The sequence below is a fragment of the Ciconia boyciana genome, chromosome 12 (genome assembly GCF_034638445.1).
Source record: "Ciconia boyciana chromosome 12, ASM3463844v1, whole genome shotgun sequence".
In the NCBI taxonomy this organism is placed as follows: domain Eukaryota; kingdom Metazoa; phylum Chordata; class Aves; order Ciconiiformes; family Ciconiidae; genus Ciconia; species Ciconia boyciana.
In genome coordinates this window covers 21,505,206-21,523,576 of record NC_132945.1, presented here as the reverse complement: position 1 = coordinate 21,523,576, position 18,371 = coordinate 21,505,206, and the positions used below count along the sequence as shown (strand labels likewise).

The window sequence follows — 18,371 nt, the reverse complement described above, 5'->3', positions numbered from 1 at the left end:
TATAAACCAGACCAATGCTGTATTTCATCAACCAGAAAGACAAAATAAAAAAACATTTAAAAAAAAAAGGAAAGAAGAAAATCAGCTACACACTGTCAAGAAAGCTGAAGTCCAGCCAGATAATTAAAACCCAAGAAAACCTACCTCCAGAATCAAGGAAACCATTTACCCTACCTACCATATCAGCATTCTCAATTTACACAGAAATATCAAGGTTATGGCAAAGGTGCTTTTTAAAAACATTTTTTAAGGTGTACTGCATGCTGCATAACCATAAGTTGTTTTCAGATATCAGTTGCCAGTTCAGAATTTGTAGGAAAATTTTGCTATTTTAGTGAAACTTGCTAATCCTAAAGCTTTTAGTTCTTTTTGGTGACCACCTGATAGATTGGTTATATCAACTTGGAATATTTTCAAGTGGTTACATACATGCTTACATAAGTTTGCTCAGTTCAGCTGAGCTTAAACCAGACATCCATTTCTTAGACTGAAAAAATGAGTTAAGCATGTAATCTGCAATCAATTCTTTAACACTTAATTAACACCTGTTTGTTCACACTTCTAAGGTACATTCTCAACTATTTTTCATGTATAGTTGCTCCCTTTACGGTAGATTTCTATCAGGGATAAAGCAGCTTATAGTTGTAACAAATTAGCAGATTAAAATAACCTTAGCTTCCCAACACAGTCACTTCAAATGACCATGCAAAGAAAGCAATGCTAGCAAAAGAGACATGTATTAGGAAAAGTTTCCAGTATATATTCCTGTGGTCATTTCTGTATTTGATCTAATAGAAAAGACTGTTATAGAAGCCTATTTACAAAAGCAGATGGGGTAGTTTCTGAACAACCATTTCTGTAACTGCGCAAAAGCCAACAAAGAAAATCTGATAAATCTTACTAACGTTATTGTTTAAAATTATTTGCCCAACAGAACTCCATTTGCAAGATTACTTAGCTCACATACGTAAACCAGGAAGCACAATATATATAATGCATACTTGTATTAATTTTCACTTACCTGGATCAACTAAAGCTTTATTAAATATTTCTTTAAGTTTTCTACTCTTCACATTCCTGCCTTGTGCAAGATTACGATACATCTCATAGCCTATTATCATCACACCTCCTTCATCTTGCCAACGCTGGAGCATATAGCTTCTCTCTTGAGGGCGCTTCACAGTTGCCAGTTCACAGACCTTTCAAAGGGGGAAAAATATGCTTGAATTTCTCTTAAAATACCAAAGTACTGGCATAACTTTTAAATACCTAAGGCTTATTAATGCAAGTAGATTTTTCACATACTTAAAGTGCATTCCTTAGCCTATATTTTGAGTGGTGGAGCTTCCCAATTACGTAAACTGTTCAGGTATTTCATTTTTAAGAACTCTTTTTAAGCCTTATACCTCTAGTTTTTCGTCATCTTCTAAACCTTCTTGCCATTTTTCAAACTCATTCAACCAGTTCAAGGCAGTGTTCAGTGGACACACCACCAGAGCTGTCCGAAAATCCAGCTTGTCACACAGCAAGACTGTGTGAAGAAAACTTACTACCTGCAAGAGGAAAAAACAGACAAAATGCCAAATAAAACACTGTGTATTAAACACTAGGAAAGAAATACACAAGTATATATTCACATACAGAACTTACCAACAGTCTTGTTCAAACATTCTGTTTCTTAAAACAACTCACTGCTTCGAAATACCTATGTATTATACACTTATCACTCTGTGTTACATGGCTGCATACATCCTTCACATACTGAGATACAGACAGTTTTGAATTGCACCAATAGCTGAATGATTTCATAAATAAGGAACCCTCCCTTTACATTTCACCAATCATTTTCATAAACTAAAAATTTCTATTAGGTCATTTCTCCCAATACTTGCCCCAAACATTAAATAAGTTCACCTCTTTGGACTTCATAAATGTATCAAGTTTCTTGAAAGTGAACTTCACTCTTAAATCAATGTTTTCCACATTTTTTTCAACGTATTGGCAAATTCTCTCAAAAGAACTCTGAAGCAGGTTACTGAAATGCTTTCCAAGTATTCAACCTGTAGCCAGACTGGCTATATGTTGCAGATGGTAACACCTCCTTGAGGCCTGGGAAAAAAACCTTATCTTTTGATGTCACTCAGTGTTTCTGCTGTGCTGCCTGGTTTTGAGCAGTAGCAAATAAAGCTAGGACTAGTACCAAATAAAGATAGGACTACAGGTAACCTGTAAAAACCCGAGAGCAGAAGAGTCAGCACTCCCATGGCAGCTCCAGCTCCCACACCAGACTTTTAATGGTGAAGACTGCACTCTAATCCACATAACTGTACAACATCCGGAAAGTTCTTTCCGGATCAAATCTTGGTATCTGGCAACTGTGATTTAATACACTGTTCAAAGTAATTTCAAACTGCATGACTATGCTGGGAACACTGGACAACAAACTACTTTTAGATGCTGCAATACAAAAGGAATTACTAGTAGTTTTGAGATCAAGACAAAAGCATTTCATGTTCAGATGCAAAAACTACCCATGAAATGGTAGGGCAAAAGCCCTATGTCCTGGAGAGCCAGCAAGTCCCTAACTGCCTTACTGCCCTGATCCTTTACCGACATTCTTCTCTGCAGTTTGCAAAGTCTGCTAAAACTTATCGCTGATTTAGCTCTTCTAAGAGCTGAACAACAAATGGCATTACAGAGTACAGTAGAAGGACTGGCAAATGACCACATAAGGAAAAAACCTAAGCTACAAACACTGGCCATGAAAATACTTGATACATATTTGTAACTGTGGCTTTCTTTGATTATCAAGAAGTTACAGGCAAAACAAATGTCATGAACACATCTGGATCACATACAAAAATACCTTCTGCTGTGAAATATTTCATCAAACTAAAGTATATAGGGTATAAAGTATAAGCGTACAAAGGTGCCTAGACTGCACTGCTACATTAAAGCACAACAGTTCTGCAAAACATTGCAAATCTCCAGTAAAAGGTGTAATTAACTCGTGAAGAACGTAACACCCAAGCTAGAATTAAGCACGTAAAAATACACTCTTCAAAGGTGATTTTCAAAGTATGTATGAAAGTCCTCTTCGATAGGATCGCAGATTGTCAAAATATTGTGTCTGTCACCCCAACATCCATAAACAAAGCAAAGCTGTCTATGGTGCAGCTGGAGTTCTTAAAAACACGCTGTCCACATGCTGTGCACCACGAACAACCAAGGCTGCAGCTTGTTTTACCTAAACAGTACATATAGTGAATGATCTCAGTCCCTCTGACCATCTACACCTCTGTGTTACTCAAAAACCCCCCCCCACAATCCCACTAAACCCCCCCAAAATCAGAAAACCACAAAAACCAAGCTTCTGTTGATTCCCTTGAGCCTGTTCTTTGCAGAGGAATCTAGGGGATCTAAAGAATCTAAGATGTTATGCCAGCCTAAGTGCTCCGTGACTGTATCCTGCAATCTGCAGGTCAAGAAAGATTCTCAGGATCAGAAAGTCCTAAATAAAATTTGTCTGGATTAGGTCAGAGGAGAGCAGGATTAGGTATTTCTCATGTAACTTCACTTTTTGAAGAATCCTGAGTAGCAATGGTTTAGAGGGAAGACACAAGAATAAGGAAGCCATCTGACCCAGTAAGGCATAGCTAACACTAGCAAAGAATAACAGATATCTCCTGCTGGAGTCTCTCTGAAGATTCTTCTCTTGGAGCACATTTCAAGTCTCTCAAAATAATAATGAAAGACTTCAAGCCAAGCCAAGTCTGCTATCTAGCAGCATCCAGGTGTGCTGACTATGCCAAACACCAACTAGCAAGGCAGATGTGAGCACTACAGAGAGTAAAAACTACCGAGACACCTCATTCCAAACACACAGGTGTCCAAGACTAACTGCTTGTCAACAGGTTCTTACAGCATTTTGTTTGCTAAGTGCCTAACAAGGTCATAAAGCTGGCTGTTGTCACTTGCAGGCTATGAATCTAGCTATGGTACAAAAATGTTGAGACATCTTTCATACAGCTTGGAATTCCAGTATGTTGATATACTGACCTCTCTACGAATGAACAGATCTTGAGCCTTCAGGTCAGGTGATAGGGCTTCCCAATCCAATGGGGAAGCTTCTACCACAACTGACCAAGATGGAAGAGGATATTGAAATGGCATTTCCTCACAGACGCTTTGAGGATCCCATCCTTACTGTAGGAAGAAAATAACCTCTTTGAGAACCATCATCACCGTGCTAAAGAGACTGCACTCCAGGGTATGAGTAAAGTGCACCCATATTTGGAGCACGTGAAGAAAGAATTTAGCATGAAGTGCTGCGCAAGTGCTGGCTGCTAACAGGATCTAGACTTGCTGGTCACAAACTCACCAGAGCTCTAGGCAGATCTCCCATCAAATGACTTTATAGCTAAGAACCACTCCTGGCACAGAAAGGCCCTGATCAATCCCAAGTTGAAATCAGTTCTATCAATTCCAGTGTCTGCAGAAGCTGTAAGTTAGATTTCTAATGATTCAGTTCAAGCCAGAGATCAAAAAGGTTCACAGTAATTCATTTCACTAGCCAGTTGTCCTGAAAGAGATACAGGAATATCTCCCTCCTCCAGAAATGAGGAAACAGCATTAATGAAGGCCAACAGCAGGGAGACCAAAGTGGCCCGGCTTTTCTGAGGGCCTTTTCAAGCACAGATAAGGTTGTTGCCCTCCTTTCTTCTTCAGAGTTCTCAAAAATCTCCCCTTCTCTTTCCCAGAATCAGAGGGAAAGGTTCTTCTGTCAAGTTACTTCTGCTAAAGAAATTCCTGGGAACAGACCAGGCAGCAGAGCAGCAAGACGGGCAACTCACCCCAGTTCTTTGCTCACAGTATTTGTGGTGATGCTACATCTGGCTAAATGCAAAACCAGAATTTTGCATAGACAGATAGATACTTGGAAACAAGCAAACAAAAGGAATTCAACACTCCTGACTACCCTGAAAAGGTACTAGGCATGAATACTGAGATGCAGGCAATTCAAGAAAACTGGTTTTGATCTTTTACCTCTTTTGAAGGTCAAGGGCGTAAGCTTCTCCTGAGGCCTGCAATGATTGTAAGAGGCCCAAGAAAAAGAGCATGAGCATTGTTTTACAGCAACTGCTTGGGTGATCAGTTTCAGAAGAAACATTTTAAGATGGGCATTGAGCTTCAGATTTTAAAGACTAATAGGAATGGTAAGTTGTTCACTGTACAACTTTTAACATGGCAGAAGAGCCACTTATATCAGACCAACAAATATGGAAATCCTTTGTTAAGAAATGCTACAATATGCTGTTTTAAAGATTTTTACAAAGCAGTCTTCAACAACGTAAAGGAGAAGGAGCATGCGCTGAAGTGACAATGAAGGCTTAAACCTGAAGATCTCAGGAAGCAAAGAATGGTAAAGCCAAAGAAAAGAAATAAATAAGTGAAAAAGGGATTGAAAGTATGCCCTATAGTTAACTGCCAAGGCAATGCAAGTTTCTGGTCTTAACTGTTTGTGATGCACGACGACCCAAAAATGTGAAGGTACATATGGACAAATACTGAAACAGAAAACAAATGCCTCCTGTCCCTCAACCCAGAAGAGTCTAAATTGTAGCAAAACACTGTTTATATTAAAACATAAAGCATCTGACTTCAGGCACTAAAAGTCTGGCATAAAACAAAACAAAACAAAACAAAACCACCTGATGAACCTCTACTTTATCAGCGCAACAAATAAACTGAAAAACCACTGAGGAAAACAAACTAAGGAGCAACACATGAATGAAGAAGACAGTAAAAACCACAACCTGCTTAAGATTATTAAACTGTCTTAGAAACATAGGTTCCAGAAGCCTGTCTCCTACTAGCTGTATTTTCTTGTTCGGAAGTGCAAGGGAGCTACACATCACTTACAATTAAATATGACCTTTTCACATGATATCAATGATTACCTAATTTAATTCTAGATATTTTAGAAGCGGAGAAAGTACAAGCGTGTATCAGAACTTTCACAGCTGCATACTACGAAACCAACTCCTTTCTCTAGACCTCTTTACAAAATGTTTTCCTCCGGCAGCCCTCATCAAGTCACTGCCTAGGAAACAGTAGTTTTACTACGTTCTGAAAGTCATTAAAATTGCCTTTTGCTGTATCAGCTTTTGAGAGCAAGCTACAGACCAGAAAACAAGATGACTTTTGTTTCTTACCTGTAATGTTTTCCCCAGGCCCATACAGTGAGCAAGAATGCATCCAGAACCAGGAGAGGTCTTTGTTTTTTTTACAGATTCACAACAGCAATCCCACATGAACTGAACACCTGAAGAAAATTATTGAAAATTTTCTTATTAAACATTTATTTTATTAAAGTACACCTGATAAGAGATAGGTGTGATCACTGTAAGATCATAACTCTTAGAAAAGCAGTGCTCAGGATAATTATTGATTCATTTCTGTCCAATGGGTTCTTTGTGGGATGATCTTTGTCTTGAACTTAATTATATTCACAGTTTTCACTGAAGATGTGGCAACTGGGTTAGAAAATATTACCGTGCAGACTGCAGATGACTGCGATCTTGGGGGCAGGGAGAAAAGAGGAGACGGAACGAAAAGTGGCAAGGACTTTATGCAAAGACTAAAATGACCTTGGTAAATTAGCTGAAACCAACTAGAAAGATTCTGCCAAGACAGATCAGATGTGAAGTTCTATGCTTAATGAGGTAAAAAGTCAAGTAAAAACTGTGACAGCTGAAAAAGGAAAGGAAACACAGGCTACATAACAAAACGCATTAACAACATGAGGGTCTGCTGGGTGATTTTTTTGTTCTTTGCAATATATTTATTGGGCAGTATAGCATTCTACTATGCTATACTCAGCACAGATGAGGCTTCAACATGACTGCTGTGTCTGGTTCAGAGCACCTCCCTTTAAGAGCTGAAGCAAGTCCAGAAGTTTCTTACTAAAATGGAAAGGTTGTAGATTATGAACTTTGAGGAAAATTTAAAATAACAGAATGAGCTGTGAAAAAAGTTATGATTGATTATTCTCCTTTTCTCCTTCTTCTCTAGAAACAGAATATGGAAAGAAGCTGGCTTGATGTGCAGTGATGTCAAGGTATCAGAAAAAAAATTTCTGTTGAGAAAGCCAGGAAAATACTACAAGATTTTTAAATCTTCACTGAAAACTGTAAAAAGTGAATATACTAATTGCTCAATGGAATGAGTAAACACGTACTTGATTCTGCCTCAGTGTGGAGAATTCAATGATTCTGAGGACGCTTCCAATTTCACATTTCTAAGGTTCTTTGCTTGTAAAACAGAACTATGTGTTGCGGATCTCAATTACTTTTTGTTCACATGTTCCAAAAATAAAACATTAAACCTGACACTCTGGCATTTGCCTGCCAAGGAGTTTTTCTTATGATTCTGATTCAGGTTGCATAAGGTGCTGTGCCGGGGGGGAGCGGGGGGCGAAAAAATTTAAAAGTCTTTTTCCTTACCATCTACTTGGTGTGGTTTCAGTCTGGTAACTATATTCCTGTGAACCTGCACTAATGGTTCTTTGGTTTCTTCATCTTCGTCTAAAACCAGCTTAGTTGTAATGGGACACTTCAAAGGTGAAGCATCTTCTATCTCTATCACCTATAAGCAGAAACAGGGCATCATAGGAATACTTCACACATGAGTAATACCAAGCATTTGACAGACACCAGGCTTTAGCAAAATTGGAAGTCATAATTTATTTAGTAAAGAAAAACCTTAAATTCGTTACTATGCATCACAACTTACTTTGGGAGAGTGCTTTTCCCCATGGAAAGTAAAGCAGTAGGCAATTGAAACAGCTTTCTAAAGATCTCAGCAGTCTTAAATAAAACTTACCAATGTTAACCTGCAGGAAACTACAAATAAAACTTGTGGCTTACAAGGCTACATATAAGTACTTTTAAAATTACTTATAAAATTAAATTGAGGTAGAAATACATTGTGTTAATCATCATCAACAATTCAACTTCCTAGCATTTTGCAAAGAAGACAGATCATACCTCTCTCAATTTCTCTCTCTCCCGTTCTCTTTCTGCTATACGTTTTCTTCTTTCTTCTTCTTCTTTAAGTGCATTTTGTGTTTCTGTTCTAAGCTTATCATCTTTAATAATTTTCCTTATTTTCTTCCTGCCTTTTCCAGGAGATTTTGAATCATCATTGTCCTCATCCTCGGAATTACTCTATTACAAATTAAATAAATCGAGTATTAGAAAGAAAATTATGGCACAGACCATCAAATCTTTGATTTTTAAACAAGCTCCCAAAAATTTCTGTATACACAGGTGGAGTTTAGCTCATAAGAAAAAAGATACTTTTTTTTAAAACAAGTTAGCCAGCATGACAAAAGAAGTGCCACCTTAACTGTAACATATTCTGAGATATTAAAGATAAGCCCAGCTGTACAAAGGCACTACTGAAGGTACTGTTATCATTTTATAGTAACTAACGACTATTAATAAAGAACTATTTTTCTGTTCTAGTGGTGCTAGATCAGATCAGCTATCACCTACTCCACATAAGAAAAGAAACCCTAATACTAGGAAAGGCTTAATCTACTATTTGTGTCACCTTCCACAATTAGTTTAAAAATTCCATTTACTTAAAATGTATCATGCATTTTTATCAAGATCTAGACAGGAAATGGTTTTAGTTAAACACAATGCTTTTTCTCCATAATGGTGCCATTTTACAAATTTTAGCACTCAACTAACATCGAGAAAAGTTGTAATTTTTTAATGTACTTTGTACAGAGCCGTTTGAGATACCCAAGTCCCTAAGCAGTTGGCAGAAGAGACAGGAACTCTTTTTCCCATTTGTTAATGCAAAACACAATATAGTACCTTATTGTTGTTTTCACTTGAAGAATCCTCTTGAACCTTTATACGCCTTCGTTTCTTTTTCTGTTTGTAACTGCGCTGGTTTTCTTCCGCCTCAGCTTTCTTGGCAGATCTATTTAAAAGAAAAAAAAAAAAGCAGTATTACTGATTAACAATAATAATTCATTGCCTCACTGAAAAATAATGATAAAAAAAAGTACATGAACTACATTGCTAATTAACAGAACATACACTCGTTTTGTGTAATTGGGGGTTTACTTCCAAATTCCTTCCTCCCCCTCAACTCACTGGACGTACATAGCAACGGTCTATTCCAGACAACCCTGAAGAATCTCAGAATTGGTAAGCATTAGTTTTCTACTGCAATCCACCATTCCTCAATTGACTTTGACATATTTGGCGTAAAAATGCTCATTTTTTTGTTAATCTTTTTTTCGTACTGGCTCATCAAATTGCAGTGTACCACATACTTTGGTACAAATTCAAAATTCTCTCATTTGCTGCAAAGTGAATTAGCAGATACCAAATTATAGACAAGTATAATCACAGGTTTTAAGGACTGATCCAAAGTCTTTAACTTTCACCATCTCACTGCCTAAACTGCACTATTAAATACCAAAAACCAAACACAGGATAAGCAGAGTTAGGTTTTGTTTATACCTTGTTCTTGGACGTTGGTCATCTTCAGACTCACTGACTTCTTCACTAACTGCAGATTCATGAAACTCGGAGTCATTTGAATCATCGCTGCTCACTTTAAAAATAAAGTATGATTTCATGTTGAATACTATTGCAAAGTTAGCAACATCACATATACTCTAATTACACAAACTGTTTAAGATCAACAAGCACTGTAAAAGTTCATTTCAGACAGTATGGGACCCATTAAACATACTAATAAGAAGCAACAGGAATATAAGGGGTACAGAGTAGAAAAGCTTAACACGTAAGCACTAGCTGAGTCCTGATAGATGGCATATTATGCCAACAAGACTTGAGGTCTTTATACATGAATACATCTAAGTATAGCTAACAAGCAAATGACAGAAAGCATTGTATTAGAAAGCGTCACATTTCAACGACAGCGGGTGAGGAGGAGAGAACACAATGGGTAACAGTACAGAACTTCAGAAAATGAAAGATGATTTTTAGTTCAACAGAAGCTTTTGTTTCAAATGTTTTAGATGCAATTTTATAATCATACTTCACAATTCATGCAAACAACCCTTATTTACTAACAACATACGCAATTATATTACTGTATTTACGGCTTTAAGTTTCCTTCAGGTAATGCAAGTTTAAAACTGACGCAAAAGACAATTAAAAATACACCTAAACTAGCAGCATTAGGTAATACTTCCATAACTACTTTTAGGAGCTATCATTGGCATTTATAGGTAATTAAGACCAGCATGCCATTCAGCACCTTTATAATTTCAGTTTGACCTTGAACACAGTGGAAAACTTAACTGTTTTATGAGTAACAAAGCCTAAAACAAGGATTTTTTTATGTACATGAGGAAATGTAATATTAATAACATAGGGCTAAAGAACGGCGAGCTGAAATAGTGTATTGTTCTACTTGAGACTAGTGAACTTAAAAGACACTAAAGAATCCTTAGAATTAGTCTGGCTGCATCTTATTTGCGCATTGTCACTGTAATTTACAATTACTTTTCTTGAAATAAATGTTGTTGGTAGAGTTATCATTCCATAAGGGAGAAAAAGCGTGAATATACATTCAGATAAAAATGAGAGTTTTCATGAAGGAAAACAATAAACAAATTGCACTGCATCTTTTCGTCTGGGGAACACTGCAAAAGATGGCGAGCATTAGCGCAACACTAAGAAAAGGAAAGTACTGTGCACCCTTGCTTCCACTGGCCATGACACGCTACCAGCATCTACACTGACCAACATGGCAGTGAGCATTTATCTTTACTGTCGCTCCCCTCCTCTGCTCAAAATGATTAAATGCAAGGGGCTGACAGATTCTTTGTTCTTGCATCATTTCACAGTGCCACCTGGTGTTCAACTAAAGCTTGCCACATTTAAATTCTAGGATGGAGAAATTTGTGATGCACAAGGGCCTAGCTAAAGAGAGAGTCCTAGTTAAAGAGAGAAATTACATAAAAGACAAGACTGATTTTCACGAATTAGACATACTGGGCTTGCCTCTGTTATTTAAGATTAATATTCTAAGACTCAACAAGAGCAATCCAATTCAGAGGATACAATAAGCGGAGAGAGCTGCATTTCTATTCAACATTTTAAATAAAACTATTTCTCAAACACACATAAGAGAATTCTAGATTTAATACACAAGGAAGTTTATACAGAGATTTTAAAATTACGGAGTTTCAGATCTCCATTCTGACATGCTTTGGACTTACTTTATAGAAGCAAGTACTTTTTGTGACAAAACCCATTTGGATTATGTACCTTTCCTTCTATTTCTGCGCTTCCCTTCTTTTTTGTCTTTTGGTTTCACCTTTTTTTCTTCACCAGATTCTCCGTCACTCACTGTCAGCTTGTGCCTCAGCAGTCTGTGTCTGTATCTAGGCTTCTTTGATTCTTCTTCCTCTGAATCCGATTCAGAATTATCTTCCTTTTCATGCTCTTCTGTCAGAGATAAAGAGTCAGTATGACATGCACATTGGTCATTTTTTTCTTACTTAAATTTGGCAAGAATTAAAATCTGAATTAATTTAGGCTAAATTCTGTGTTTTTCCAGGAAATTATGGGCAACAACATACTGTTGTTCCCTCAATTTTTAAGTATTTTACACTGCCTGAACACTTGGAATGTCTGTTCCAACGACTGTATATGTTAGTCAAATCTCTCCCGTGCATTTGCACTTCTTACTGTTCTGTACACATTATTCCTCACAAATCCCTAGGACTTCTGAATTGGTTACAAAAATCAGACTATTAACAAAAAAATACACTTACAGAAGAGCAAAAGAGATGATAATCCTCATGATCATGTACATTGGCCTCTATTTGGCAACTACCTATCAACATCAATGACATTTTTTTGTTGAAAACTGCAGAAACTTTAATAATTATAATTTTTCCAAGTGACCTTTGAAATTATGACAGGCGCTACAGCACCACTTTTTCCCAATTGCTTTTTGGTGCTCACCATCATCTGCTGTGTTTTCGTTTTGCTTTCCAGTTTTCTTTTTTCCTTCATCCGATTCATCATCTGAAGATGCATCCTCATCAGAGGAAAGATTGGCTTTGATTTCTTCTAAAAGCATTTTCTTGGCAATTCTTTGAAGTAAAACAGAAAAAACTATTTATTCCATTGTGCAAGTAAATCTATGAACGATAAGTGTAATCCTATACCATTCAGAACTTCAAAAAACGGTTGAAAGCTGAACAAAAAAAGACACACGAGGAAGAGTCATTGTGGTAAGACGGGATGTATCAGCAAAAATCTCATGTTAAATGTAACATGTTAACTTGCCTTTAGAAAGCAAATCTGTATAACGCTTCTTAAAAGAGAAGTTTCATGCTTTACAGCAAGACTGGAGATAGCTATAAAAATGTACAAACTTAAAACGCTTCATTTTATTCATGGTCTATTTGGATGGACCCTTGTCATTTCTGGGACAGGCACCTATATGAATTCTAGCCGTAACAAGAACGTGAAGATGCTGCAGACCAAATCCTAATACTCCAGTCACTCCCCCCAGAAACAGTTATCATGCTTACTTGATTTAAATCAATGAGATTAATCTCCTGAGGCACTGAATCTACTTGACTGGTGTATATGTAAACAGTAATAGTTTTAAGAACAGTGGATCACTGAACGCATGTTTTAAACAAGGAGAAAAAGAGTAGTGCAATATGCATTAACTCACAGGTTAAAAACCAAAAAACAAAAGCACCCCAAACTTTATTACCCTACCACTACATAGCTTGCCTTCAACTGTGTTACCACTCTAATTGCCTGGGCCCACCCTACTGCAAAAGAGATGCTGTAGTAATTGAAGCAACTCATGATGTCTCAAGATGAACTGCTATTAAGTGCCTCGGGAAATAAACCCACACTGAATCCCTTATATAACTACAAGCACTTGCCTTATAGCAACTATAGCAAAAAAATATAGCGTATATACACATACAGACAAAACAGTTTTATTAAACATCACAGGACCTGAACTTCAAAGAAAAGTTAAAATCTTATTTCCTGTTCCACAAAATGTTCATTCAGCTTCTCTCAGTTTCATTCAGCACAAGAATGTTTTCAGCTAACGTACAAGTTACTATGGGAAAATGGTTTCTTTACATGCGCTCTTGCAACATAAAAAAAAATCTTATATGAATCTATCCGAGGCAAAACATAAAATATGTCAAAAGCACAGGAAAATAGTGGACTTATCTGAGAACTTGTACTTCCAGGGGCAAAAAAAAAATCCTGAAAGAATGAAACCAGGCCTTCCTCATATAAGTATCAAAAATATTATAGTTTTCATTCCATAGTCATCAATTTTAAATGAAGATTCCCCCCCCCCCAGGTCAAATCTGGTCTGTCTTGCCTTGCAGAAGAATTAATGTATACTGTACGTACATAGTTCAGAATGGGAAAGCTTTTATACCAGTCAAAACAATAGTTCAAAATCCATGAAACTAACCACAATCTAGGCTTCACTTGGAAATGGTAAAGGAACAGTGATCTCTTTAAGTGCAGCTTCTCACACATTAGAAAATTGTTACTTGTATGTAGCACTATAAAATAGGTTTTAAAGAATCTGTATTTCATTTGTCAGCATGTAACATGCCCCTAAAACAAAGGAACTTTTCAAAGGGAATTTTCCCAAGGTATCTTTCCTAACACTTCATACAGTATTTTCTATTTTTTGAGTGGTAGTATATTTTCCAAAAAGATTCTAACGCTAATGTATATTCAGTTATTATTAAAAGATGGAAGTAAAATGGTTTAATAAACATTTAAGATTGCTCAGCAAGTCACAGACTATCCATCGGCATCCAAAACACCCCCCTTTTGAGAAATGGCTTGCAAAGAAATAGCTGATTAAAACTTTAGAATGCAGTACTCTTGGTAAGCTTTAATTCTGTATGTATCAACAGATCATAGTGTGAACCCAATGAAAACTTACTAAAGTCCATAGATAGGTAACATCCTCTTCCAAATGGTTTTTGCATTAGGTCCTTCCAGAGGATTTGGAAAAGGGATTAAGGTTTTTTTTTTTGTTAGTTGGTTCTTTTTTTTTTTTTTAAACCCACCACATCATGTATAACAGGGATAAATAGCTCCTTATAAGAAATTAAGACTATATTTCTTCCATCTCTTAATGGTCTGAAGAACTTTTTCCTTCAAAATGAAACTGCTTGGAATATCACAGGTTGGCTTCTTTTTAAAAGCTTATAATGTAAATTATTAACCTTGAATCCTACTCCAGGAAACGCAGACAGCAACAGTTTGGCTACTTTTCTTGTTTAAAAACATAACAACATCATCACCAAAGTTTTGCTTTGGAAGAGTTAAAAAAAATAGAAACACTAAAAAGAACTGCAAAATTTTAAAATTCAGTCCTGAAAGGACTGCCTAGTAATACTGCCTTTGACTTATTTTGGATTGTCCTCAATTGCATTAGCAAAGTTAACACAACTTGTATGTGGATAACAATACTTACCTTTCATATAAGTCACCTTTAAAAATTTATTTATTTATTTTTAAACAAAGGTTGACTTTGGTTCTTAACAAAGACGCCATACATTTTTATTTGTTCTTTTATGAAATATTTTTTTAAAGGAAAAAACAAAAGCAAAAGTATCATTCACCTAAAAATACCATGCACAAAATCTACTATCCGTAAACAGAAGATGCTGTTAATTTCCTACTAATCATCATCACAACCACCAACCAGATTGGGTGAACTTATTAGCTTCTAATTAATTATTTATAATAATGTTGATTAACAAGTTAATGCTTTTATACTCCAAGATAGAAAATTAGACATATTTTTTAGCTAGGATAAAGATTCGACCACTTTGAATCAAACTGAGATGGAACTGTTTGTTTAGTGAAAAAAGCTACATTCTCTTCAGTGTGTTCTGCTAGTATGATGTTAGGCTAAAAATGTAAGACATTGTTGAGATGTTCAGAATTTAAGAGATTCCTATTTTTAATGTAACTACATATCTGATAGGAATTAAAAGTGGGAGCAATATTAGAACCAAACAGATTAAGCCTTGTAAATGCATCTGACAAATGACTGATGTAACAAATGGCTTCTATGAATTACAATAGATCGAGTACTGGACTCTTGAAACTGGTTTTAAATTAAATTATATGCAGCTCAGGATAATATATCACATTTCTATTTTAACATAGAAACCCATTTAAAGTGACCAGGTTTCTAAGCTAAGAAACTTCATATGCTAGCTTTAACATTTTAATATTTGCATTAACATTACTGCAAGCACCAAGAAAAACAAGCTATGATAGTGTGAAAACTCCCCTGCTCACATTCTTCCAGAGAAACCCATGAAAATCAAAAGATATCGTAGTATTTACTCAGGTCAAGGACATAAAAGATATTCTTGGCCAACCAGATGTAACAGTTGAACACTGTAAACAAATATAATTAAAAAGCACAGAGAGCTGTATGACCTCCAGCACAGGACTTCAGGTAGTAAAAAAAATAAAATAATTTTTAAAAAATCCCTGCATTTCATTAATTTCTGCCACTGATCTGCTGTGATCTTGCGCATGTCATGTTGCCTCGCCCCGCTCCATCTTATCTAAACATATCGTGAGATTTGTATAAGGACATTTTCCCAAGACGTATTTATACAGTGCCTTACAGAATGGGCCTGTAACCTCAACCAGGACATATAAAAACAACTCGAGAATAAAATAACAGTATATATGTATAATTTTATATAAATCAGGATTTAAATATATTTCACCTTTGTAAGAATGACACCAACAATATACATTTATAAATAATGAATTGGTTACTGTGTATTTTTTAACTTATGCTAGAAGAAAACATTTTTAAAAACAGATAGGCAAACTGGAAGATATCCAGGGGTTGCTTAGTCACAGAATAGGACTACTTGATCCTTCAGACATTTCAGCAAAAATGGAATAGTAGGTGCAGCCTCTCATGATGTGGAGTTAAGTCCACATTATAATTTGCACCATTCTTGTTCATGAATTTTAGAGTGCCAATACAATGGACTCATTTATAGATTGTCAAAAAATCTTAGTGAGACAGTGCCACCACTGTAAAAATAATTTTTCTTCTTAAAACTCATAATTTAAAATATTAGTTAATTATCACGATGTATTATTACCAATTAGATTATATCAACTCACACGTAGTGTTCATAAATACCTACTAATTATATGTAGAAATAAGGTTGCCCAAAACAAGCCCTTGCGGGGTAGGGAAGGACATTTTTATGTGGCTAATAAAAGCCACTATTCTTTCAGATAGAGCACTACTGAATTAAATGGGCCTTTGGTATATTACTAAAAAATTTAGAACCATTTAAAGTATATTTTAAGAGATGAATATTTGGATGAAATGTCAGACATTTAAAAAAAAAAAATAGTGAAGACTGCCAAACACCTTGTTCTAAATACTGTACTGTCTTTGTTGAAAGAGTCCGATTTTCAAGCTGTCAAGAGTTGTATTAAATTAAATGCTTGGACAAGAAAAAAGTTTTACAAAAATTTATTGCAACCATCAAATACTTAAAGGCATTCTGCATTAAATACACTATTAACTTCTTAATAAACAAAACTACTGCAAACATATTAAACAGTACCATTTAAAAGATCAGAAGGACCAATAATAGATAATTACACAACATAAGATGAAAGCATACAGCACTGTATGTCATATTATGACCCACTTGGATATTGCATTTTGGCAAAGATGATTTCAAGACTATTAATATTCATGTCATGCACATCCAGAGGTATGCAAATAACAGAACATCTAAACTAGAGACTTGCAAACACGAGAGTTCCCACACTACAAATACCCGGTAGGTACTAGGTACCCTCTTTGGCCTGGAAGAAAACAGGCAACTTATCTGAATAGTAGGTAAACTATTTAAACACTTTGTGTTGAGTAAACAGAACAAGCTTTTAACTTGCTGAACAGATGAAATTTGTTCCATCTTTTTACATTTTATATATCTGATTCTGGTGCCAAGTACAACGCGTGATGAATGTAAAATTAGACTGCAGTTAACATGTCTGAAGGTTGACAAAACTGTTTATTGACAAAATACCTCCCCATCTCATAAATATATATTCAAAATATTCCCTAAATAAAAACTTCTACAAAGATTCAGCTTAAAAACAAAGTACAGAAACTGATTTTTAAAACCCACGTTCATATTACTGATTTGTTTGTTATCAATTGGGTTAACTCATTTCCCAATATAACTCTTAAACTAATAATTAAGATCTGTCAGTAACATTTGTATGGTAAACACTGAACTTTGACAAAAGTATATTGGCTTAGTTATCAACCAGAAACACTTAAGAAACAAACAAAAAAGAAAAAAGGGGGGAAAAAAACCAAAATCAAAACAGGACTGAAATTAAAGCATCATTTAAAAAAAAATAATCTCGTATTACCAATGTTTACACATTCTGCTTATGACCCTGTGCTGCCAAGTCCCTAAAGAGCATCTTTCTTTAAAAGTTGAATTTGATTGAATTTGATGACTGAAAACAAGCGAGAACTACATCAGCAGCAACATTTTGATGCCAAACTAAAGGATATAAAACAGTGTTTTTAAAATTTACTTCAGCCACAGATCAAAACATACAACTCTGTGAAACAAAGATACCATATTCTAAACTAGTAAGGCTCAGAAGCAGAAAAGGACTCCATCAGCAACTGTGCAAAGCTATGAAGCTGGTCCCATACATGCTATACGGCAAAAAAAAAAAATCAGTTTCTGAAATACTGTGTAAAAATTTGTTGAACAACTCTTTAGTCTAACTACAGTAACTTCCAAAAAGAAACTGTGGCTCGTGATTGAGCAATACTTCATGTTGTGCATTCACTCATTAGGAAACAGAGCTTTTATATTTTCTAGCCAGGCTAACTTTGATAACTACAATGGTACTGGTAAAATATGACATGTCTCAACTAACTATATCTTACATAGATTCATTTTTATTGAACGTGAAACTGAAGCAATACATATAAGCCACAATTCTGAAAATATCTATGCAAAGACTTAAAATTTGTATGTATAATTACTCTCTTTGATACCAGTTGAGCCTATGCACAGTGCTTGTAGAATCAAGGCCTTAACTATCTATCACATTAGTCACTTCAGGTATTCTTCAGCAGATTAAAACTCAGTTTAACTAACAGCTGAAAATATCTAATACTGTTTTCTCCACATTTGTGTTTTCCCTTTATTGAGAAAAGGTGTTTCAATTAAAAAAGCAAATTATGCAACAGTAATAACCAAG

At 35.6% G+C, this 18,371-nt stretch overlaps 1 protein-coding gene across 11 annotated transcripts in view; it reads right to left on the bottom strand.

Moving 5' to 3' along the window:
• ATRX (ATRX chromatin remodeler) overlaps positions 1-18,371 on the bottom strand; it is a 90,205-nt gene that overhangs the window by 36,412 nt on the left and 35,422 nt on the right. For 10 of the 11 annotated variants that reach the window (XM_072877489.1, XM_072877496.1, XM_072877492.1 and 7 more), the window contains 9 exons: positions 12,030-12,160; positions 11,328-11,507; positions 9,546-9,639; positions 8,889-8,997; positions 8,049-8,228; positions 7,506-7,647; positions 6,216-6,325; positions 1,407-1,553; positions 1,022-1,199 (listed from right to left, as the gene is read on the bottom strand). In XM_072877489.1, coding sequence (XP_072733590.1) covers positions 1,022-1,199; positions 1,407-1,553; positions 6,216-6,325; positions 7,506-7,647; positions 8,049-8,228; positions 8,889-8,997; positions 9,546-9,639; positions 11,328-11,507; positions 12,030-12,160 — 1,271 coding nt within the window. The remainder of the gene's footprint in view (positions 1-1,021; positions 1,200-1,406; positions 1,554-6,215; positions 6,326-7,505; positions 7,648-8,048; positions 8,229-8,888; positions 8,998-9,545; positions 9,640-11,327; positions 11,508-12,029; positions 12,161-18,371) is intronic. The other variant, XM_072877490.1, reaches the window with a different exon arrangement.